The sequence below is a fragment of the Eptatretus burgeri genome, chromosome 9 (assembly GCF_056783735.1).
Source record: "Eptatretus burgeri isolate ZD-2024b chromosome 9, Ebu_testis_v1, whole genome shotgun sequence".
Lineage (NCBI taxonomy): Eukaryota > Metazoa > Chordata > Myxini > Myxiniformes > Myxinidae > Eptatretus > Eptatretus burgeri.
The window spans coordinates 28,836,276-28,861,299 of record NC_140969.1 but is presented as its reverse complement, the minus strand read 5'-3'; the positions used below and the strand labels follow the sequence as shown (position 1 = coordinate 28,861,299).

The following is a 25,024-nucleotide window of genomic DNA, read 5'->3' as shown; positions in this document are numbered from 1 at the left end:
TGTTGTAGCTCGACACGTTTGCAAGAAGTCGGGTACGGATGATTTCAAGTGCTTCTCTTCGACATTTGCAGAATGTAAACAGTCTTCAAACACTCTGTTGAAGCGTTCTATCTTCCCGTTGGCTTGTGGGTGATCGATTGAACTTACAGCAGTGTTTGATGTTTCTTTCCTGCAGGAATGTTTCAAACTCAGTTGAAACAAACTGAGATCCATTGTCCGAGATAAGTTCCTGCGGATTTCCTTCATGACTGAATACTGCAGTCAGGAACTTGATAACTGCAGCAGATGTTACTTGGGACATAAAGGCTACTTCTGGCCATTTGCTGAAGTAATCAATTAAGGTAACGGCAGAGCAACAGTCCATTTTGCCGTTATCAAGTGGTCCCACTATATCGATGGCAAGCTTTTCCCAAGCAGCATTAGAGAGCGGCACTGGTTGCGAAGGTGGAACCCGAGTGACAGCTGTTTTATCATGCATTTGGCAAGTAATGCACGACTTGATGGCAACGTCTACTTGGGAGTCCATCCCTGGCCACCAGTAGAGGTCATGAAGCCTTTGTTTAGTGCTTACAATACATTGATGCATATCATGGGCAAGCTGGATTAACTTGGGTTGAAGTTCTGTCGGCAATATCACATGGTGAGTGCTCCAAATCAAGTAATCCTCCTGTACAGCCAGTTCATTCTGAATGTGAAGGTAGAGATGTACATTTGGGTCAATGCCCTTCACATTGCAAGGCCATCCTTTGGAGACATATCCTTGGACCTTCTGTAGAATAGGGCATCTATTGCAAGTTTCCTTGAATTGTTCCACAGGTACAGCAGCACAGTCACTGGACACTAAAGCCACCATTTCTACCTCCGGTTTGTGGTAAGGCTCTGTCATGGGGAGTGGTAACAGCGATAAACAGTCTGCAGCCACATTTTGATGGCCGGGTTTGTAAACAATTTCATAGTTAAACAACAGTAAGCATGCAGACCAACATGCAATTCTCATTCCAGCTCGACCAAGACCTTTCGAAGACAGTAGTGTGGTCAGTGGACTGTGGTCTGTAAGCAAGATAAATTTCCTACCCCACAGGTATGCCATGAGTGTGCACAGCCTCGGTCCAGGAGAAGTCAGCATCCTTGTGCAGTAAGGCACAAAGTGGCTCCAAGACTGTTGCATAACTTGGAATGAATTTGGATTACCAAGAAGTCAAACCGAGAAAAGAATGCAGAGCAGATGCATCCTTTGGTGGTGGTGCTTGTGTTACTGCCATCACATGTTCGGTGTTTTGGCTCATGCCCTTTTCTGAGATCATGTGACCCAGAAAAGAAAGTTCAGCCTTTCTGAAATGACATTTGTCATAATGCAGTCTTAAGCCTGCTTGATCAACATGATTCAAAACAGCTTGAAGATGTTCCTCATGTTTCTCAGGAGACGAAACATACATAGTTATGTCATCTAGATAACAATGGACACCCTCCTGACAAGCTAACATCTGTGACATCATTCGCTGGAATGCACTGGGAGCAGAAGCAAGACCATAAGGAACACGACAAAAACAGAAAAGTTCCTCATGGGTTATGAAAGCCGTAAGGTCTCTGCTTTCCTCATGCAAGGGCACTTGATGCGATGCACTCTGAAGATCAAGAGTAGAGAACATTCTCGCTCCCTGAAGTTTTGTGAATACCTCCTCAATATGTGGGAGTGGATGACTGTCTATTACGATCGCCTTCTTGGGTTCACGAATATCCATGCACAGTCGTATACCTCCCGTTTTCTTATGCGTAACGACAATAGGTAAAACCCATTCGGAAGAGTCAATTCTCTCAATGATACCCGCTTCTTCAAGCATTTCCACTTCTTGCGAGACAGCATCACGGACAGCAAAAGGTAAACGGCGAAGCTTCTGCTGGATTGGCACCACATCGGGCCTTATCTTCACTCTGTGTACAAATCCTTTTGCATAGCCGAGAGTTCCAGTGACGTTTGCATTCGATGTTTGCCAAGCCGGTGTTTGATGCACAGAGGTACTTAGCACTGATGCAGGAGTAACACATCCATTAACAATATTCAGTCCGAGAGCAGTGAAGAGGTCCATGAGTATAGGTGTTCCAGAAGGCACAATGAAGAAATCAGTAGGCACAGAAACATGGTTATGTCGCACCTGTACTTTAAGACAACCAACTACAGAGATCGTTTTTTTTTTAGGTACGTCATCAAGTGTAACCTTTCCAGGGAGGCCATTCCATGCGTTAACTACTCTCTGAGTAAAAGTTCATCAGACGACCCGTCACTTCGGCATAAATAAATACAAAAAAAAAAAAATCAAACATTTCCTTTACATCATGACAGGATAGCCAAGAGGAACGCACACTCGCTCTCGCTGTCTAGCCTGGGTTTGAATCCCTACCCAGCTATAAACTTTCTTCCCAGTGTTTCATGGTCAGGGTGATTCATCAATGTGTGTACCGTTAAACTGGATGTCACATCGACCAAAATCTCCACCCCCCTCTCCCATCTCTCATCCCTCTCCCATCTCTCTGTCCCACCACGATCCCTCTCCCTCACACCCTTATCCCTCTCCCTCCCACCCCTCTGCCTCTCTCCCCCTGCTCCTCCACCCCTCCCCCTCTGTTAAGGTCACTGTTAAGGATTGACGGTTTAGTTTTGAATTTGCCAGGTAGATAACTTCGGTTTTTCCAACCTCCCGCCCGGTTTTATATAGAACCCAGTGGTTAAAAAGAAAATGGTGCTTTTTTGGCACGTTTTCTCACCTGTCCCTTCCCCTCATGCTGCCTTCCCTTCCTTTAACACTGCCTCCCCCCTTCACGCTACCTAACCTCCCCTTGCACTGCCTTCCCCTCCCCTCATGCTGCCTTCCCCTCGCACCGCCTTCCCCTCCCCTCGTGCTGCCTCCCTTCCCCTCGTTCTGCCTCCCCCCCTCACATTGCCTCCAACCCCTCGCACTGCCTCCCTCCCCACCCGTGTTGCCTTCCCTCACCTCACACTGCCCCCCCCCTCATGCTGCCTTCCCTCTCCTCACGCAGCTGTCCCCACCCCCTCATGCTGGCTTCCCTTCCCTTCTGAATTGGATAAATAAAAGTTGTTTTTTTTGTTTGCTTGTTATTTTATTTCGCAGTTGGAACTGCTGCTCAGATCAATTCAGTTTTTTATAAAACGATGAATTGGCAGATCACGGCAGGATAGCCGAGAGGTACACACGCTCGCTCTAAGCTGTCTTTCCTGGGTTTGAATCCCGACCCAGCTATCAACTGTCATTGCGGTGTTTCACAGGCAGGGTGATTCATCAATGTACATACAGTCTCTCGGATGGACATTAAACTGGGGCAGGGGTGGTTTTAGATATTACCATAGAGCAGATAGGATTGTATAGAGTAGCATGGTCCTTGTACGAGTAGTTAGCCATCTCAATGTATAAGTAGGGAAATGTTGTTTTAAGATTTGTCTTGTTTGAATCAAAGCCGTATATTAGAAGGAGTACGGTCAACCCAGTTTCAGCGCATCTGCTTTATGATTGGTCTAAAGCCCTCATGTGACTACAGGGCGCCATGTTGTGGACCAACCTGCGTACCTAGCAGACGATACTCGCTTTGCTACAGCGCTACAAACATATCATCTTGCATCGAATGCTTCCTCATAAAACGTCACTTTGATGAAATATTTAGAGTTACAACGTTTATAAACATGCCCTGCTGTGCAGCATGGGGTTACTCAAATCGAAAGAACCATGGGAAACAGATGCATCGCTTCCCCCGCAACCCAGAAAGGGGAAAATCTGGGAAGTAAAGGTTTGTCGGGATGGCTGGAAAGCCAACGACAACTGTCTCTTGTATGAGGTAAGGTCAACTTAACACGTCAAAGTAAAGACTAAATAAGACCCAAGTATTATTTCACCAGCAAAATAAATATTGATGAATATTGTATTACTGATATCTTTTTCAACAATTTCAAAAAATTGTAGCAAGTTAGTGTATATTTAGTTGAAGATCACGGATAACATGTTTCGAAACTAACACAGATTGTTGTGGGGCCGGGTATCGGTGGCGAGCACGACCGCGAGAGGGAGCAGTAGAGTCGGCTCCAACTAACACACCGGAATTTAGGTCATGACCCTCAGATAAGTCCGAAAGGCACGGGTCCCTTACAGGACCATGAATCGCCAATAATTCGACCGCGTGGGGTAGGGTTAATTTCCAAACTTCAATATACCTAAGTCCCCACGCGGGAAAGCTACCAGGGAATTCACACCCTCGACAGACCTCGAGCGGGACGAGCCGTTACCATGCCCGAACCGTATGTAACCCGAGCGGATGGTTACCGTGGCCCTTCGGTCCAAATGAATAATTTACTGCCTTGCTATTCCTCAACACGCACCGGGCTAAGCCAATAAAAGAAAGGACGGGGAACGAGCTGGGACATTCAACAATAGGGAAATTTATTACAATAATAAGCGGGGCGGGAAGCACGTAAGGGCAGAGTTATCCGAATATCAGGCAGGCAATATACAGTGACCAAAAGCACTTGACAGTTCTACTTAAGAGACGGGCCCACACACAGACACACACCCAAAGAAATGGACCCTGTCAGGTCTTTATTGAAGGCTTCCAGCTCGAGGAAAGGTGAGCTGGAGACCAGAGCCTGTGCTTGGACCTGTCCGCCTCATGCGGTCTTCGACGATCCGGCTCAGTGGCGGGACTCAAACCCGCAGCTTTCACATGGCATCAAGGACGAAGGCACCAGGAGTGGAGCGTCAGACGCCAGCACGATCAGCAAAAACAAGTGAGGAGGTGGCGAGGCATGCGAAGCAAGCGATTCTCCTCAGGCTCCGACACACAACCAGGCTCCGACGCCAACACGATCATGAACACGAACCCAAACACACCTCCAAAGGGAGCCTGGTCTTTTTATCCGCTGCCTGAGCAGGGTGGAGCCTTGGTATCGGATGCTCTGTGTGCGCTTGGTTGGACAGGGATCAGGTGTGTTGACGCGCTGTTCGCTCCTGATTGGACAGCAAGGGGAGCCTGGTAAAGCGCTAGTTCAGTGGAGGAGTTGTGAAGAGGAACGCGCTGTAAAGCGCTAGTTCAGTGGAGGAGTTGTGAACGGGAACGCGCTGTAAAGTGCTAGTTCAGTGGAGGAGCCGTAAATGGGAACGCGCTGTAAAGCGCTAGTTCAGTGGAGGAGCCGTGAATGGGAACGTGCTGTAAAGCGCTAGTTCAGTGGAGGAGCCGTGAATGGGAACGTGCTGTAAAGCGCTAGTTCAGTGGCAGGGTGGTTGGTTTGTCGGATCTAAGGATTTAAAGACCTGACTATAAAACAACTTCGCAGCGCACGTTCACTTAAATACCCATTAAACAAGGGACGGGACCCTAACTAGAAACATATACTTACCGATATAACTGATCTATAAGGACTCTGGCTGTTGTTTGCGATGGGTTCCAGATTCGTAACAGTATTTCGGTATATGGGACTACAGAGAACAGTGTAAACTTTGCGTTAGTCATTTGAACCATTTACCTTGGAACTGTTAGATGTGGTTGGTCCATGACTCTATAACCATGCTTAATGCCTATACGTATAAGTAACACAGTATAGACCTGAAAGTGAAACACATGCAGTTCAAGGACCATGAATGATGACAGGAAGACTTTTTTTTCTATCATGATGTCTGTGCAATTTAACAATGATGATTTCTCAGTTTACAGACCTCACTAGTTTCTAGACCTTCTACATTTGGTGGGTTTTAAGGTAAAAGTTGCAGCATTTCATCGCCCTCTAACCTGATGTTTTAACGTAAGATGGAAACTTAATGTTCATTTGATTTAAAGTTTTTTTTTTTTAATTGTACAATTAAACTAGTCAAGTTGATCTGAACATAGATTTGTCGGCTTCCTCGTAGCACAGATAATTATTACGAGTTAAAAGATGGACAAGTGCAAAAGAAAAAAGTGCGAAGAGTGGGAAAATGCAGAAGTAAGAATATGTAAAGGGATGGATGATTTCAAGAGGAGGAATGAAATGGATGAGGGAAGAATGGTGGGAGAAAGAGTGGAGAAGAAGAGATTTGGAGAGATGAAAAAATAGATTTCTGACAGAGAGAAAGTGAGAGAGAGAGAGAGAGAGAGAGAGAGAGAGAGAGAGAGAGAGAGAGAGAGAGAGAGAGAGAGAGAGAGAGAGAGAGAGAGAGAGAGAGAGAGCCAGAGAGAACCAGAGAGAGAGAGAGCGAGAGAGAGCCAGAGAGAGTGCCGGAGAGAGAGCCAGAGAGAGCCAGAGAGAGTGCCGGAGAGAGAGCCAGAGAGAGCCAGAGAGAGAGAAGGAGAGAGAGAGAGAGAGAGAGCCAGAGAGAGAGCCAGAGAGAGTGCCGGAGAGAGAGAGAGAGAGAGAGAGAGAGAGAGAGAGAGAGAGAGAGAGAGAGAGAGAGAGAGAGAGAGAGAGAGATTTGGGGAAGGAAGAAGAGAGTAAGGTGGGGGGGGGGCGAGAACGAAGTAAGACCCAGAAAAAAAACATTTAGATTTGAGGGGTTATAAACACTCTTACAACAGCCTCAGATTGCGATGAATTAATGAAAAAGTCGGTAAAATTCTAACAAAGATTTAGATATAGAGATGCAGTATATGTAGATGGGACAAGGCTTCAAATCTTTTACAGAGAAAACAAGAATTAAGACAATCCAGAAACAAAACTTCAGTAGGGCAAGCCCTAAAACATACAGTCCACACTTGCGATGCAAGCTTGAGCGTACACGCCCTCGGCCCACAACATGGCGCCTATTGTTAAGTTGGCCAAACTCTTCTAATATACGGCTCTGGTTTGAATGGAAGCCACACAGGGGATGGTGCGTGGTAATAATTAGTTCGGGATTATAGTCAGGAAATTGTGTGTAAAACCTCTCTATCAACCTCTACCAGGGGTGCCGGGAGACTCGACACGAGAGCGAGGGGAGTAGCGTTCATCGCCTCCCAAGGGGCGAAGCTATGAAACACCTTGGAGGGGTGCAGCGTTTCCTCGGGAGGAGGGGTGGAGCGTTGCCTCGGAAGTTTGTACTACAAGCAGCTGCTCGTTTATTGATCCGAGAATGTTTTCCAAGTCTTTTGTTGTGTCGAGGTACAGCTCTTTCTCTCAGGTACTTTTCCAAGTTTGTTTGGCTTCTTTTAGAAGCTTTGTAATCCATTTTAGATAACAATCCTTGTCTCGCACACACGATATAGGTTAACATTCCCTGATGACCGCTATTGCTGCCAAAGGTTTCTGCTCATGCGCACCAAGCGTTTTGGGGCAGATTACATCATTTTGAATGTCCCCTATTGTTTTCATTTTAATCGTTCAGGCCATCACCTTCATGCTCCACTTACTTTGTGCTGTCGTTTTCGATGATTATTTGTTCCAAATTAAATTCATATGTTTAATGATAATGTGAAAAGGGTGTGATGCATCCTTTTATAATACAGGACTTTTGAAACGGGACAGATTATCTCGACCTGATTGGCTGAATTATGTTGCCATGGCAACCATCTCAGAAACTTGGCTAGTGCACTCGATATTTCAAAAAACGTTCAACATTTAGCTTTCACATTACACAGATCTATTCCTCATACCGGTACCACTGAAAAGGTGGGGGAACTTGAGTATCAGCTCATTTTTAAACTTTACTTCAGGAGTCACACACCAACGCCAATATTTAAGAGTGACTTTTGTTCCACACAACCACGAGTCAACGACCATTAGGTGAAGTGGATTTAATTTGCTTGGCTGAGTACTCACGACAACAATGAAGGAGCACCTTCCTTGTTTGCTTCCAGCGCCATCTTGAGGCCTCAGCGTCTCAGTACCAGTATATATTGGATTTCATTTTTCTTCGGAAACTGCTGGAGAGGCGACGGAAAGAATTTCTGATCCCAGAGTACCCTGGGAAGTGATGGCACTCCTCACAACAGTCCAAGCTCGGTGGCTGTGTTTGTTTAATCTTCAACGGTCCTGTGTTGTGTCTTGTGCATTCATCTGTATGTCCAGGTGTGCGAGACGTGTGCGAGACGTGTGTGTGTGTGTGTGTGTGTGTGTGTGTGTGTGTGTGTGTGTGTGTGTGTGTGTGTGTGTGTGTGTGTGTGTGTGTGTGTGTGTGTGTGTGTGTGTGTGTGTGTGTGTGTGCGCGCGCGGAAGTTCCACTACAAGCTTTAGATCCTATTAAAAACAAACAAACAAACAAAACCATGGAGACCATCAAAACATGGAGTTGGTCACTTTTAAAATGATTAAAGAATGTATACTTTAACTTTGTTTTATTTGCATCCCAGGTGTATTCCATCAACAATCAGCTTGCTATCACAATTGCCAAGTGGCTGAAGTACTCAAGCAAGTACACCATCGAAACGGTTGACAAGGAACAGCTGGCTTGGCAAGCAATTGAAGCTCCTTGGTACCTGAACACACCCTTGATTACTGAATGGTTGTATAGTGTTTTCAGAGTGATCCCATAATGCCATGCACGCCGCCATGTTGGTTACACACAAGGATACACAAGGAATCTAGATGCAGGAGGAGGCCATTCGGCTCATCCTGTCTGTGCCACATGAACACCTGACCAGACCAGACCAAAAAGAAAATTCAAAATGTACTTTTTTTGTTTGTTTTTTTCTTCTTTTTTATTTTCAGAGGGGGTTGGAAAGGTAGAGGAGGTGGAGTGGGAAAATGCGGTTATTGGATGAGAAACACACAACGTTGACCACACACCAACTCTTGATCAGATCCCCACAAACAACAATCCGCACAGATGCACACATTCACCCATCCATACTCAAGCTACCGAAAAGTCCTCCCAACATCCCTATACCCCCCTCTCTCCAATACTTCAAGGTACCTATATAATTCCAATTTACACTTATTCACTATTTCTGCTGCCAATGGCACAACTCTGAGGTTTTCAAAAATAGATACATGATATTGGGAAAGCGGCTAAAAATAACAAAGGGCTGTGAGGTAATGTTTTCTCGGATTCTCCCAAGATGAGGAAATGATATAGAAATTATGAGCAGAGCGATAGTTGTTAACCATTGGCTGGAAGAATGGTGTAGGGAGGATGATTTTACATTTAAGAAGCAGTGGGAATAATTTCAGGGACAAAGGGAGTGCTTCCAGAATGATGGATGTATATTAAATTGAAAGGGGGCAGCAAGGTTTGCAGTGGGAATTGAGGAAGGAATTCAGGCTTTTTTCAGTCATGGAGGGTTGGGAAGCTATTAAGGAAGGAACAGATGATGTAATTGTGATTAGTAAGGCCAGGCAAGAAAATATAATTTCAGGAAGGGAAAAGTTAAATATATTCTATACCAATGGCAAGAGTTTAAATAATAAGATGAAGAGCTTGAAGCCAAAGTAGATAGCGAAGAGTAGTTGCATAGTTGCAGTGAGTGAGACATGGTTTAAGGAGGAGAGCAACTGGAGGATAGGATTAGAAGGCTACAAGGTGTATTGGTGTGATAGGAAAGAGAGAAGAGGAGTACCAATCTGGGTAAAGGACAGCATTATCTTGGGAGAAGGAATGGCATTTAGGAGGGAATCAATGTCGAGGATTCTGTATGGGTGGAGATTAGAGATTGCAAAATAGTAAGATGCTGGAAAGATGCTTTTATAGGGCTCTGGGTGTGAAAGAAGAGGAGGAAGGAGGAGTACATGAACAATTCAAAAGGGCATGTGGTAAAGGAAGAGTATTGATTATGGGGGATTTTTACTTGCCAGGGATAGATTGGGTCCAGGAACAGGGAAAGGGCAGAGCAGATGAGGATTTCCTAGTTTTTAGTCCATGTTTTTAGTTTTAGTCCATGATTGCTTTTTAACCCAGTTTGTAGATAAGCCCACTAGGGGGAGTGCAGTGTTAGACCTCCTTTTCAGTAACGATCCCAATAAGGTGGAGGAGTGGAGGTAGGGGAGCATTTCAGAGCAAGTGACCATAAAATTGTGTATGCAAAGATTCTGTGAAGGGTTATTGTTCAGGATTGTAGTGTAAAGCTATTTAGGTAGTGTTTTCTGCGTTTGAGCCTGGGGAGTAACTGTTGAAATCGATGTGTCCGGGTTCTTTCTGACATCTTTGTTCTTTGTTCCCTTCACAGTTTGTTTTCTCATTTTTTTTTTTTTTACCACAGTCTCTTTATTCATTCTAATTCTTGCTTTTTCTTCTCTTTCATGTCTTTTACTCTATTCCTTTCTTTCGTTATCTATCTCTCAGGAGAAGTGAATTCTTGCAGAAATTTTTCTGTGAGGCTCACTTGGATGTGCCTGGATAGGTTTGAGGGTCGTGGAGTAGCGGCTGAAACCCGATTCCTATCCAGCTTCCTCCTGATGACTCCTCTTTGCTCTTTATTTCTTCTCCTTCCTTATTAATCTTCCGTTTCATTAGATTTCAGGAAGGCAAACCTTGAGGATATGAGGAGAGAGTTGGGTGATGTAGATTGGGAGAAGCTAACAACAAGATAATCAGCATCAGAGAAATGGGAAACCTTCAAGGAGCAAATGTGTAGAGAGCAGAGAAAGTACATTCCAATAAGGTGAAAAACTTGAAGCAGAAAGAGGCCAGGGTGGTTGAGTAATGAGATAAGGAATGCTATTAAGGAGAAGCAGAAGGCACTTATTCTACTATATAAATGGCAGTCCTTCTGTCTGTTTGTAACCAATAAACTCCAAGACCAGTGAACCGATGTTGATGAAACTTTACACACATATAGACCTAACATTCAACTCCAGGATGTGCTAAGTGGCTTTCCATAAAAATGAAAAAAATATTTTAAAAAAATTCCATTAAAAAAAAAGGCTTTTGAATAGTGCGCCGGCATATTAATTGTAACAAAAGGCTTAATGGTTAAAAACGCTAGGGTTTTTTGAAATACAAAATGTTCGTATTCGTTGACTTTTTAAACATACACATTCTCCTCCTGTTATTTGAATTCTCGAACTGCACGCGCACGGCAACTGATAACTGCTGAATAACTAAATAACTGCTGATAGATCTGCTCATGAAAGAGCCAGGCAAGCGGAGTCAGCTGCGGAGAGAGAGTCGTCTTACTGCTGATATATCTGCTCATGAACTAGCCAGGCAAGCAGAGTCGGCTGCAGAGAGAGAGCGTCGCCTAACTGCAAATAGAGCGTCACACCGACGGGCGAGAGAAGCACAAAACTCACGTTCCAGCTTTCTAGGTCCGGGTTTTGGCAGGACATCAAGGACAGTTTCCACTACTGCTAGAAACATTGAGTGGCTCAAGGCCGCCTTCAACTATGACCTCTCTGAGGATTACGGCAGCATAAAGCCTTCCATAAATCTGAGGAATAAAAGAAGCCTTCCCAATTTTCTCCATACAACTAATGCCTCAGTCTAACTAGCGTGAGGAAAATAGGGCAAATTTCCCGGGTATTACCGGGTACTTCAGCTAGTTAGGTATAAAATAACAGGACTGGAGCTAGATTTATATCAGTATCGGAGTAAACAGAGGCAAGTGAAGTAAATAACTCGGCAAGCCAAAAGAGAGTATGAGAAAGACATGGCTTAGAACATTAAACATAATAGCAAGGCTTTCTTTAAGTGCATAAGAGGAAATCCTCATCTGTAGAGCAAATAATCTGACACCCGGCACACATTTATCGTGAGAGCGAGAAAGCCGAGAATGCGAGTCGATTGTGAAAACAACATAGCGGCAGTGTTTGTTTCGGATCGTTTGTGTGATTTAAATCATGACTATGAGGAATACTTTTCTGGTTTCTTTCCCCATACTGCATCATTTTGGAGCTCTTTGCTAGCATCCTGTTTCCCCTCCAATCCTAACTTGTTTAGCTGCTTTGGAATTACCACCGCCAACGATGGATGCTGCAGCAAACCAAGAAGCAATGACTCGTCATCGCCCTTCTCACGTGCAACAAGATCAGCCTGTGGCTGATCATTTGTCCCAGGAGATACGGCCATCCTCATTTGAGGATTGGGAAGTTTTAGGCAAACATGTCACGAAATTAGTATGTCCAGATGGAACATGTGAGAAAGTATGAAATCACTTGTGTTAATTCTCTTTTCATTTTGCCTCTTAACGTGAATGATATGCTGTCTTCTATCCTTTCCGTCTGCATACAGGAGTATGATGACCAATCCCAGGTTTGTTGGAGATTTCCCTGTGGTGATCGAACTATGGCAGGGATTATCTCTCCACGCATACCCCAACTGGTTGTCGGTGTAGAGACCCACTGGTCTCTGGTCCACACATACCCCAACTGGTTGTCGGTGTAGAGACCCACTGGTCTCTGGTCCATGCATACCCCAACTGGTTGTCGGGTACACCCAGTGTGAGGGATAAAGCTCCTAAAGAAGCTCTGCCAATGGACACGTTCATCTGTGTTCAATGTGAGTATTCATGAATTTGAATTTCACATTTACATTTTTCCCGTACTATTGTGTGTTTCTGTTGCCCACTCTTCGGGTTTTACTCGTTTCATGTGCCTGTAGTCAAAATTTCTGTAATTGACTTGAACAATTAAGGAACTTTCTTTGCAATACAATGTAAGAAACACAACTTTGTTAGATACAGGGATATTTTTGAATACTGCATCACTGTGTTTTACGAGTACTTAGTATATTTGGTCAGCAGGTGCTAAATGTGTGCGGTTTTGTGCTTTGGTCATGGTCTTGAAAGTGGATGTTTGTATGTGTGTATGGCCTTTGTTCATATTTTTCCCCTCCTCAACAGATATATTGACCCTGCAGTGGTTTGGGAGTAATGCATGGCAATGAACTAAGATCAAGGATATTAAATAAATTAATTAGATGGAAATGTAACAATGTTTCAGGACATGTCCTTTTAATACGTTGTTTTCTTCCTGATTTTGCTGCTTGTTTTACTTGTCTGCTTGTTATTTCAAATTTTTGAATATAAAAAATTGGTTGTTCTTTGAAGCTCGATACTGTGTGGATAAGTGTTCTACTTTGGTTAGGATAATACGTTGTTGGCCCAACAGGACCAAATGATGTCAGCCCAAAACCCCCTTCTGACGTCGACCCAATGTTTCCCCAACGTCTTTTATCCTTTAAGTCTGCATACAGGAGTATGATTACCAATCCCAGGTTTGTTAGAGATTTCCTTGTGGCGATCGAAGTATGGCAGGGATTATCTCTCCATGCATACCCCAAATGGTTGTCGGTGTAGAGACCCACGTATTGCATAGGAGACGTTGGGCCAACGCTTCCTTCCGATGTCGGCCCAACGTTGTTTTCTAACGGCCCGGCGCGGCTAACGTCGGCCCAACGTTGTAATATTTGCTGGGTATGAATTTACAGCCACCATGCAAACTTGACTTCCATTCAACTAACCTGCAGATGTCGAGATGCTGGAAGGAGGGGTTAAAACTGCACTTGGACCTTGCAATGAACGTTCGTTCAGAAGAGAGGGAGGTAAAGTTGATTCTCTACTTGATCAGCACAGAAGGTAGGGAGATCTTTTGCACCATGTCATTCGACACAGCTGAAGGTGATCGCACTGTCATTGAACTCCTGCAAGCTTTTGATGCCCATTGCCACCCACGCACCAATGAGACGGTTGAGCACTGTCGTTTCTTCAGCAGAAACCAAGAGTATTGAGAAAATCGATAAATATGTGACAATTATGAATCTGGGCAGCAACCTGTAATTTTGGAACACATTGGGAACCATTCATTCGTGATTGCATCATCTGTGGCATTAATGATTCTATGCATCGCGAACGTTTACTCTGAGAGGCAGATCTTGATTTGGCGAAGTGCATGCAGCTATGTCATGCTACGGAATTATCGAAGGAATGCGTTTGAGTGGTTGAAGTCTCGCCTACATCAACAGTGCATGCATTCCAATGCATGGCAGAAGCCAGACTTAAGACAATTGAGTATAGACCGGATCGGAAGATTTTGGACATGCCGATGACTTCAATGCGTACTCCATCACTGAACCTAAAGCTACATACTACCGTGTTGAGTTTCTCATCATGGGGAATGACTGTATGCCATTACTGGGAAGCAGAGCTGCATTTCAGATGCAGTTGATCACTATTCAACTAGAGAATATCCACCAGCTTGTGGATGTTCCATCTCTAGATTGCCAACCTTAGCAGCACATACAGTCACCGCTATCGCTTGACAATGTAATGCAGCATTATGGAGGTGTTTTTGAAGGCACAGGACTGCTTGAAGATGACTCACAAAGAGATCGACCCAAACATAAAACCAGTTGTACACCTGCCATGGAGAGTTCCCATTGCATTCTGCGCAAAACTGAGAGAGGAACTTCACAGACTGCATAATCTCAACATTATAACCCCAGTAATACACCTACTCCATGGGTCAACAGCATGGTGATGGTTGTGAAGCCAACAATTGGTAAATTGAGGTTGTTCATAGACCCAAAGGACCTCAACATGGCTATCAGACATAGTCACTACCCCATGCCAACAATTGAAGAGATCCTCCTGGATCTGACCAATGCCAAGGTTTTCCAGCACGTTTGACACCAATAATGGTTTCTGGCATGTCAAACTCGAGCATGTCAAACTTGGCATGTCAAACCACACAAGCTCGTATGCAACGATGTTCAACTTACCTTTTGGACGCTACCTTTGGCTGAGGATGCCATTCAGCATCAAATCCGCATCAGAGGAATTTCAACGGCAGGTCGACCAGGCATTGGAAGGCTTGCCTGGATGCAAGAAAGTACATGATGATATACTGTTATATGGTGAGGGACAGACTGAAGACAATGCTATCGCTGATCATGATCAGAAGCTGATACAGCTACTGGAACGCTGCAAGGAGAAAGGATTGTGTTTGAACCCAGAGAAAGTCAAACTGCGGCAGTCACAGGTGGCAGATGTCAGACATTTGCTCACATGCGATGGCGTGCAACCTGACCCACAAAAATCACAAGCTGTTATGGAAATGACGAAACTTCAGGATGTATCAGCAGTACGTCGCTTCATAGGGTTTGTGATGTACCTCAGCAAATTTCTCCCGAAACAGCGATTTTTGTTACCTTTGATGGCAGCTAACACAAACAGATGTGGCTTGGCATTGGTCTGACAACCATGACAAGGCATTACATCATATCAAGAAGCTCATCACTGCACACCCTGTTCTGAGGTATTGCAATGCCAGACAAGAGTTAACACTACAAACATATGTCTCTGAAATGGGATTGGGTGTGGCATTGTTGCAAAATGGTCAACTGGTTGCATATGCCAGCAGGGCCCTGACATCCAGAAACCAGGTATGCCCAGATTGAAAAGGAACTCCTGGGGGTGATGTATGGGCTGGAAAAATTCCACCAATACACATATTGCCAGAATGACAGTCCATACCGATCACAAGCCTCTTGAAATCATCGCCAAGAAGGATCTGTGCTGAGCTCCAAAACGCCAATAAAGAATGCTGTTGCGACTACAGCTCTATGACGTGGACATCGTCTAAAAGCCGGGTAAGGATTTATACCTGGTTGACACACTGAGCAGGGCTTACCTGCCAAATACGGGCCTGACATCGCATACTCTGTCACAAGTGGAGAACATCAATATGCAGGATTATGTTCCAGTATCTCCCGACATGTTCTGCATACAGCCAAAGATGGAGCAATGCTCACGCTACAACAAAATATCAGAAATGGTTGGCCATTGTCCATGTGGTCGACTCTGGAGGAGATTCGCTCATACTTCCATGCACGTGATGAACTGTCAGTTCAGGATGGCCTGGTGTATCGAGGGGAACGGCTTGTCATACCACATTCTCTTCGCCATGAATTAATGAAACGACTCCATTCATCTCACCTCGGCATGGAGAGCTGTCTATGTCGGGCCCGGGAATGTATTTATTGGCCAGGCATGAATGCCGATGTACGTGACTGCATACAAAAATGCGACACCTGCAATGCCACTGCAGCCAAGCAGTACAGAGAAACTGCAGTCTCTCACAACGTCACAACACGTCTGTGAGTAAAGCTCAACGCTGACATATTCTACCTCAATGAGAGACGATATTTAGTACTTGTGGACTATGACTCGGCCTTCATTGAGGTTGACCTCATTGATGACATGAGGTCATCAACCATAATATGAAATTTGAAGGCACACTTCGCACGGAATGGAATCCCAGAGACCTTTGTGATAATGGTTCCCATTTGGTGTCGACAGAATTCCGCCAATTTGCATCGACTTGGGGATTCAAGATAGTAACGTCATCGCCAGAGTATCCACAGAACAACGGTCGGGCAGAAAGTGCTGTCAAAATCACAAAGCAGTTGCTGAAACGAACTGTGAGGTCAAAATCAAATGTGTACCTTGCTCTGTTCAATTATCGAAATATACCCTCACAGGACATTGGTTACAGTCCTGCACAACGTCTGATGGGCCACCACACTCGTACGTTGACACCGACTACCGCATCACTGCTACAGCTAACACTACCAGAACATGTGCCCGAGAGAACTGCAGCCCACCAGAGACGCCAGGCACTCCACGATGACTGTTCAGCACGTGACTTGTGTCCATTGGCACAAGGAGATGTAGTACGGATGCAGACAGCAACCCGTGGAAACGAGTGGGTCCTGGCCAAAGTGACCCGTCAAGTTGCCAACCGTTCCGATGAAGTTGTTACCCTCACGGACAGAATGCACCGCCAAAGTCATCGCCATCTTCGGTTGACAAATGAGAGATTCAAGGATATCGATATTGGTGATTCAGATCAGGTCAGCAATGTCCTGTGTGTCAGTCCAACAAGTGAGTCAACCTCCCACCCACTGCCCAGTGAAGAGGGTGTGGCAACGCCTGGTATTGATCATCCTTCCGAGGAGGAGGGTGTGTCTTCACCGAATCGTGGCCATACACCCGTCGAGGGTGATGTTGCAGCCATGTTGATGGTTGGGGCAGAAAATGGCCTGGTTACCTGTACCCGATCTGGTAGGATTGTCAGACGTCCTGCAACACTGGCGAACTACGTGTGACTTTGACTAATATCACTAACAGCTTGAACAGTTGACTTTGAATGCTTGAGGGCGTTGTGTTTGTTTCTTGTTCCTAACCTAGTGAAGTAGATTCAATAGGTGTTAAACAATTGAGTTGATTATGTAGAGTAAACTGGCAAGTTTTCCATGTCGGGATTAAGTAGTGTAGGCATGAGTTGGAAAGCCCAGCACATGGTTGGTGGTGGTGGTGGTCGTATGGCAGCTTAGCTGCTGGGCTAGCTATCATTTCTTGAAGCGCGACTGTGTCGCTGATGCAGTGCCCCTCTACCAGTACACACACTGGAACTGGTACTCATTTCGCCGACCTCGGAAGGATGACAGGCTGAGTCAACCCCCTGGTGTATTAATTCAGTGGCCGACGGGGCTTGAACTCAGGACTCTAGGATCCCAAGCCACCACCCTAACCACTGAGCCAACACTATGCACTTGCACAGGGGTCGGGAGCGTGTGGCTCGCGAGCCAGGTGTGGCTCTTTTGATGATTGCATCTGGCTCGCAGATAAAATTGGAGTTTGAAACTTTGAAAGTCCAATATTTCTCGTGGAAGCTTTACCTATAGTTTGAATGGTGTCGTGCTTCATTCACGTGCAGGGCTGAACTTGGCAGAAGGAGAGAAGAAAAAACGCCTCCGAATTGGCTGAAGCGGTTTTTGTTTCGTCCAATCATGCGGCCGAGGCGACTAGTGATTTCGGTTCCTCCAATGGCGTGCCGCCGCAGAGACGCGTGGCGGAATTCATCTCGACTAATCACGCGCCACCGCTGAGGCGACAGCATCCCAGAGTCGCCCGGCCGCGCCACACCTCTCGAGTATATAAGCCCGTGCGCAGGCCAGCCAGACTCACTATTTGCCAAGTCTGAGTTGGGTCAACATCTCCCACTCTCTCATTTGCTCAAAGCTAACCCTTCGACGAAGAAGATGGCGAAAATAAAAAAGATGAGGAGTATCGTACATTTCAGGATGAATGGGCCGAAGAATTCGCCTTTGTGGAGAGAGCAGGTTCTGTGGTGTGTCTAATTTGCAATGACAAAATTGCATCGATGAAACGGTCGAATATAAAGCGGCACTTCGACACACGCCATGCTACCTTTGCATCAAAATACCCTGCGGGAGACGGCAGAAAGAAAGCGTGCCAAGAGCTACTGAGCAGGGTGCAAGCCAGCCAGCAGCAACTCCACGTATGGACCCGGCAAGGTGACTATAATTCCGCCAGCTTTGCTGGATCTTTAGCAATAGTGAGGAACGGAAAACCATTCACAGATGGCGAGGATGCTAAAACGTTCATGCTGGATGTAGCCAATGAACTTTTTGATGATCTTCCGAACAAAGACAAGATAATCAAACGGATACAAGACATGCCTCTGTCGACAAGAACTGTTCATGATCGTACCATCATGATGGCAAACCAAGTGGAGGAAACGCAAGTGAAGGACATAAATACAGCGCCGTTCTTTTCCCTGGCTTTGGATGAGTCAACAGACGTAAGCCATTTGTCGCAGTTCAGTGTGATTGCAAGATATGCTGCTGGTGATACACTGCGCGAAGAAAGTCTTGCTGTTCTGCCAATAAAAGGGTCCACAAGAGGTGTGAGTATTTATTCAGGTCTTTCATGGAATTTGCTCAAGAAATAAATCTACCTTTGGATAAACTTATCTCAGTGTGTACTGATGGTGCTCCGTGTTTGGTGGGGAAAAACAAAGGATTTGTGGCGCTTCTCCGTGAACATGAAAATAGACCCATCCTAAGTTTCCATTGCATTCTACACCAGGAGGCACTTTGTGCTCAGATGTGTGATGGGCAGCTTGGCGAAGTGATGTCGCTGGTCATTCGTGTGATCAACTTTATTGTTGCCCGAGCCTTAAATGGTCGCCAGTTTAAAACACTGCTGGATGAAGTTGGAAATAACTATCACGGTCTGCTTTTGCACAGCAATGTGCGTTGGTTGTCAAGAGGGAAGGTGCTTAGCCGTTTTGCGGCTTGCCTGAACGAAATGCGGACTTTCCTTGAAATGAAAGGGATTGAGCATCCTGAGCTAGCCGAAATTGAGTGGCTCCTCAAGTTTTACTATCTCGTGGATATGACTGAACATCTGAACCAGCTCAACGTGAAAATGCAAGGCATTGGAAATACAGTGTTATCGCTTCAACAAGCCGTGTTTGCTTTTGAAAACAAGCTGGAGCTCTTTATCATGGATCTTGAAACAGGTCGTTTACTACATTTTGAAAAACTGAGACAATTTAAAGATGCATGCACAGCAAGTGAGCCCACTCAAAACTTTGATCTCCACCAGTTAGCTGGCTTCACATCCACTCTCCTACAGTCATTCAAAGCATGCTTTGGAGAATTTCGTGAGCACACTCGTCTTTTTAAGTTCATCACCCATCCAAACGAGTGTTCACTGAACACAGCCGACCTGAGTTACATTCCTGGTGTCTCCGTCAGAGATTTTGAAGCAGAAGTGGCTGACCTGAAGGCCTTAGACATGTGGGTGAATAAGTTCAAGTCACTGAATGAAGATTTGGAAAGAATCGCACGACAGAAAGCGGAGTTGGCGAGCAAGCACATGTGGACAGAAATGAAAAAACTTCAACCCGAAGACGAGCTGATTATCAAAACTTGGAACGCGCTTCCTGTCACATACCTCACACTGCAGCGTGTGAGTATTGCTGTATTGACCTTGTTTGGATCTACGTATGCATGTGAGCAGTCATTCTCACATCTTAAAAACATCAAGTCCAACCTACGATCACGTCTAACGGATGAAAGCCTCAACGCTTGCATGAAGCTTAACCTCACCAAGTACCAACCAGACTACAAAGCCATCAGCAAATCCATGCAGCACCAGAAGTCCCATTAATGGTGAGTATTATAACAACATTATTTAAAAGAATAAATTCAGAGGCTTATTATACTTACATTTAGTTGAATTCAGCCTTAAAATATATTATATGGCTCTCACTGAAATAGATTTCCAAATATTTTGCTTTCATGGCTCTCTGAGTCAAAAACGTTCCCGACCCCTGCTCTAGCACATGGTTAATGCTTCAGTCACATTTGGCTCTGCGGCCGTGGGGTCTAAAAAATCTACGGCCACGAGCTATTATAGGGCGCCGCAGTATTTCCACGGTCACACAATGTAGCAGTCACATATGTTTTTATTTTTCGGGTTCCCCAACCTTGACCGAACCCAGTACCTGCAGAGCCGAGCAGCCGCATGGCTGAGGAAATCTCATTGCCAGGCTTCTTCTTCATATCTTCCTCCTCTTCTTCCTCCTATTCTTCTTCTTCCTCCTCTTCTTCTTCTTCTTCTTCATCCTCTTCCTCTTCCTCCTCTTCTTCTTCTTTTTCTTCTTCTTCTTCCTCCTCTTCTTCTTCCTCCTCTTCTTTTTCTTTTTCTTCTTCTTCTTCCTCCTCTTCTTCTTCCTCCTCTTCTTCTTCTTTTTCTTTTTCTTGTTCCTCTTCTTCTTCTTCCTCCTCTTCTTCTTCTTCTTCTTCTTCTTCCTCCTCTTCTTCATCTTTTTCTTCTTCTTCTTCGTCCTTTTCTTCTTCCTCCTCTTCTTCTTCCTCCTCTTCTTCTTCTTTTTTTTCTTCTTCTTCCTCTTCTTCTTCTTCCTCCTCTTCTTCTTCTTTTTCTTCTTCTTCTTCCTCCTCTTCTTCTTCCTCCTCTTCTTCCTCCTCTTCTTCTTCTTCTTCTTCTTCTTCTTCTTCTTCCTCTTCTTCCTCCTCTTCTTCTTCCTCCTCTTATTCCTCCTCTTCTTCTTCCTCCTCTTCTTCTTCTTCTTCTTCTTCTTCTTCTGCTTCCTCTTCTTCTTCTTCTTCTTCCTCCTCCTCTTCTTCTACTTCTTCTTCTTCTTCCTCCTCTTCTTCTTCTTATACTTCTTCTTCCTCTTCTTCTTATACTTCTTATTCTTCCTCCTCTTCTTCTTCCTCTTCTTCTTATACTTCTTCTTCTTCTTCCTCTTCTTATTCTTCCTCCTCTTCTTCTTCCACCTCCTCTTCTTCCATTTTTTTTCACGCGGTGGCCTGATTCAGCATCATCTTGTAAAACAAGTAATCTATAATCATGTACATTTTTCTCCTCATTGATAATGAATTAGTTCGGCGAAATGCGACCCGGAAACGATAAAAATGTTATCGGACAAAAAATTAACGGACATTATGGGACTAAAAAATCGAGTTATCGGAAGTTAACTGGTCCGATAACGATAAATGGAAGTTAACTTCCGATAATAGTCGGATAAAAAAAGTAAACTTCGATAATTATCTGTTATCGGATTATCGCTTTTGTGCCCAACACTGGTGGCAAACACCTATACTCCGATCTCTAGCGGTAGCGCACAGTCGACGCAGACTACCACAAGGCCGTACGTCAGACGCACGGCGGGCGTAGGGGAACAGTGCGTCGACCCTGCGTTGCCCGCAGGTAGTCACACAGACCGCAAGGCCACCGTACGTTGAACACATGGACGCCTTAGGACTACCCTACGGTGAGCGAGGAAATCGTGCGGCCGCCGTAATTTTTTGGGGGTTGGCAAAATTCATTTTTCATTAATAAGAGCCTACGACAGCCGCACAAATAACACAAGCCCACCGTACGGTCGACGTCGAACACATCTACGTCATGGCTACGGCTTGTCGAATTGCTACGGCCAACGTAGAAATGAAAAAAGTTATAACTCCGCGCTATAATTCCACGGCGACCCCTACGGCCTGTAAAGGATAGCCTTACGGCGTAGGGCCACCCTGAGGCCACCTCAGAAACTCTGCGGCCGCCGCACGTTTCTGTCAATTCGGGGGGGGGGGGGGTACGGCCGCCGTATCCGAGCTGTAGAGCCAATGTGACTCATGCTTAACAATGCGAAAGGAAAAGGGATGTTCCAGTCCTCAGATGTTGTGTCGTGCTCCACGCGGGTGCGCTTGCGCGGAACCGCGGGTAAGCGGGAAGAATTGCGCTTGTTGGTTGATGGATGGCCTCATTGGACTTTAAATAAAGCCTGAAGGATCAAACTTTCATTGAGTTCCCACACACACACACACACACACACACACACACACACACACACACACACACACACACACACACACACACACACACACACACACACACACACACACACACACACACACACACACACACACACACACACACACACACACACACACACACACACACACACACACACACACACACACACACACACACACACACACACACACACACACACACACACAACAAGGTATTGGTTTCGTGTTGATGTGGCACGATGGGCCAAATGTCCTCCTGCGTCTAAATTACAGTATCCATTGGACGTGGTGGGGTGCCGGGATGTCGACAGGACTTGTAGGTTCTCTTGTAAGTGGAAATTGGTGTCAACAGATTCTGGGGTTGGTGTATCGCAGACTTTATCCAAACTCCGATTGGCCTCCTGTGCCAAAGTTCCTTGTATGTATCTTCAGAATCCTAGAAAATGGAAAGGGATGCTTTCTTCGACGAACAAGAATCCTACGTTCTCTACCCGGTGTGAAGTTGATGGTGGAAGGAAATTCATTTAAAAAGCGCTTTCCTTTCGTATTGCGAGCGCCCATCGTCGACGGTGCAACATCGTTCGGTGAAATCGCGATCTTCTTGTCTTGCTCACCGTGACGTCACGGGGCATGCTGCTGTGGCGGTGTAGTTCGCAAAGGCGACATATGGTCGTAATTTTCTTGTTGACGAGCTGTGAGGATTGGATTTGGTATGAGTTCTGTTACTCTTCAAGGTGCATACATAGTTTATCTTTTGATAAATTTAATTCAGTCTGGAGAACGGATAGTAGGCATGAAGGAAGTGGGTGAGGAAAAGGACAGAGGTCTAATCTTGAGAGGAAGGAAGTGTCTTGGAGGTAACGCCGGGTGTTGTTGTTAGGCGCGGTGTTTTAAAGCGCGAGGACGTCCTTTCAGCGCCACACTTCGCAATCTGAGGAGCGATTTTGAGGTTTGACTCGCGATCTGGATGTTTCACTGAAATGGAATAAATTGCTGAAGAAACGAGGGCTAGGCAAAAGCGGCTTTTACAGGCGAGTGAAGTGAAATGAAAGAAAGGGATGAGAAGTGATGGTTAAACAACGCAGAAGGCGAGGCGGCAGCGGTTCTCCCGTGATCCTCCGGTCGACTTGGACGTGGACCGCAGATGTTGCACCTGAAGATGTGCAAGATGAACATGTGAAAGCGGTATACCGGATTATTCTCCCGCACTGCGAGCACAGAGCGTCGAGGTAAACGAAGGGTGAGGTTTGAAATATCACTACGAATTGCATATCTTCAGTGTTTTTGATGCAAATATTATGGATGATTTGAATAACGAGTGACAATTGGTTTGAAATCGTAATATCAGTCAATGCCTGGAAGTACCTGAAAATTAATAGCGGCAATAAATGACTTGCTGGGAATTGTTTTCGGTGAATGGGGAGGTATTTGCTCACCGACGTACCGACAGATTGACTGAGTGACTGACGAGCCGACTGCCTCTCCCACTGGCCGACGGGCCGACTGACTGACATGCTCCCTGGCTGACTGACTGGTTGCTCCCTGGCTGACTGACTGGTTGCTCCCTGGCTAACTGACTGACTCGCTCCCTGGCTGACTGACTGACTCGCTCCCTGGCTGACTGACTGACTCGCTCCCTGGCTGACTGACTGACTCGCTCCCTGGCTGACTGACTGACTCGCTCCCTGGCTGACTGACTGACTCGCTCCCTGGCTGACTGACTGACTCGCTCCCTGGCTGACTGACTGACTCGCTCCCTGGCTGACTGACTGACTCGCTCCCTGGCTGACTGACTGACTCGCTCCCTGGCTGACTGACTGACTCGCTCCCTGGCTGACTGACTGACTCGCTCCCTGGCTGACTGACTGACTCGCTCCCTGGCTGACTGACTGACTCGCTCCCTGGCTGACTGACTGACTCGCTCCCTGGCTGACTGACTGACTCGCTCCCTGGCTGACTGACTGACTCGCTCCCTGGCTGACTGACTGACTCGCTCCCTGGCTGACTGACTGACTCGCTCCCTGGCTGACTGACTGACTCGCTCCCTGGCTGACTGACTGACTCGCTCCCTGGCTGACTGACTGACTCGCTCCCTGGCTGACTGACTGACTCGCTCCCTGGCTGACTGACTGACTCGCTCCCTGGCTGACTGACTGACTCGCTCCCTGGCTGACTGACTGACTCGCTCCCTGGCTGACTGACTGACTCGCTCCCTGGCTGACTGACTGACTCGCTCCCTGGCTGACTGACTGACTCGCTCCCTGGCTGGCTGACTGACTCGCTCCCTGGCTGGCTGACTGACTGACTCGCTCCCTGGCTGACTGACTGACTCGCTCCCTGGCTGACTGACTGACTCGCTCCCTGGCTGACTGACTCGCTCCCTGGCTGACTGACTGACTCGCTCCCTGGCTGACTGACTGACTCGCTCCCTGGCTGACTGACTGACTCGCTCCCTGGCTGACTGACTGACTCGCTCCCTGGCTGACTGACTCGCTCCCTGGCTGACTGACTGACTCGCTCCCTGGCTGACTGACTGACTCGCTCCCTGGCTGACTGACTGACTCGCTCCCTGGCTGACTATGCCTGCTCGCCGACCGGCTGGCGGACTAGCCTGCCCGCCGACCCGCTGGCGGACTTGCCTGCCCGCCGAGCCGCTGGCGGACTTGCCTGCCCGCCGACCGGCTGGCGGACTTGCCTGCCCGCCGACCGGCTGGCGGACTTGCCTGCCCGCCGACCGGCTGGCGGACTTGCCTGCTCGCCGACCGGCTGGCGGACTTGCCTGCTCGCCGACCGGCTGGCGGACTTGCCTGCTCGCCGACCGGCTGGCGGACTTGCCTGCTCGCCGACCGGCTGGCGGACTTGCCTGCTCGCCGACCGGCTGGCGGACTTGCCTGCTCGCCGACCGGCTGGCGGACTTGCCTGCTCGCCGACCGGCTGGCGGACTTGCCTGCCCGCCGACCCGCTGGCGGACTTGCCTGCCCGCCGACCCGCTG

General features: G+C 46.6%; 1 protein-coding gene across 4 annotated transcripts in view; it reads left to right on the top strand.

The window, feature by feature from the left end:
* Positions 1 to 22,709: 22,709 nt before the first annotated feature.
* The window catches only part of USP48 (ubiquitin specific peptidase 48), a 180,711-nt gene continuing 178,396 nt past the window's right edge, over positions 22,710 to 25,024 (top strand). Inside the window, exon 1 of one of the 4 annotated variants that reach the window (XR_015061515.1) lies at positions 22,710 to 23,260. Coding sequence is in view for 3 of the 4 variants with exons in the window: in XM_085894515.1 (XP_085750641.1) it covers positions 23,100 to 23,260 (161 nt within the window). In the remaining variant the exon portion in view is untranslated. The remainder of the gene's footprint in view (positions 23,261 to 25,024) is intronic. The other 3 variants (XM_085894515.1, XM_085894514.1, XM_085894513.1) reach the window with 3 other exon arrangements.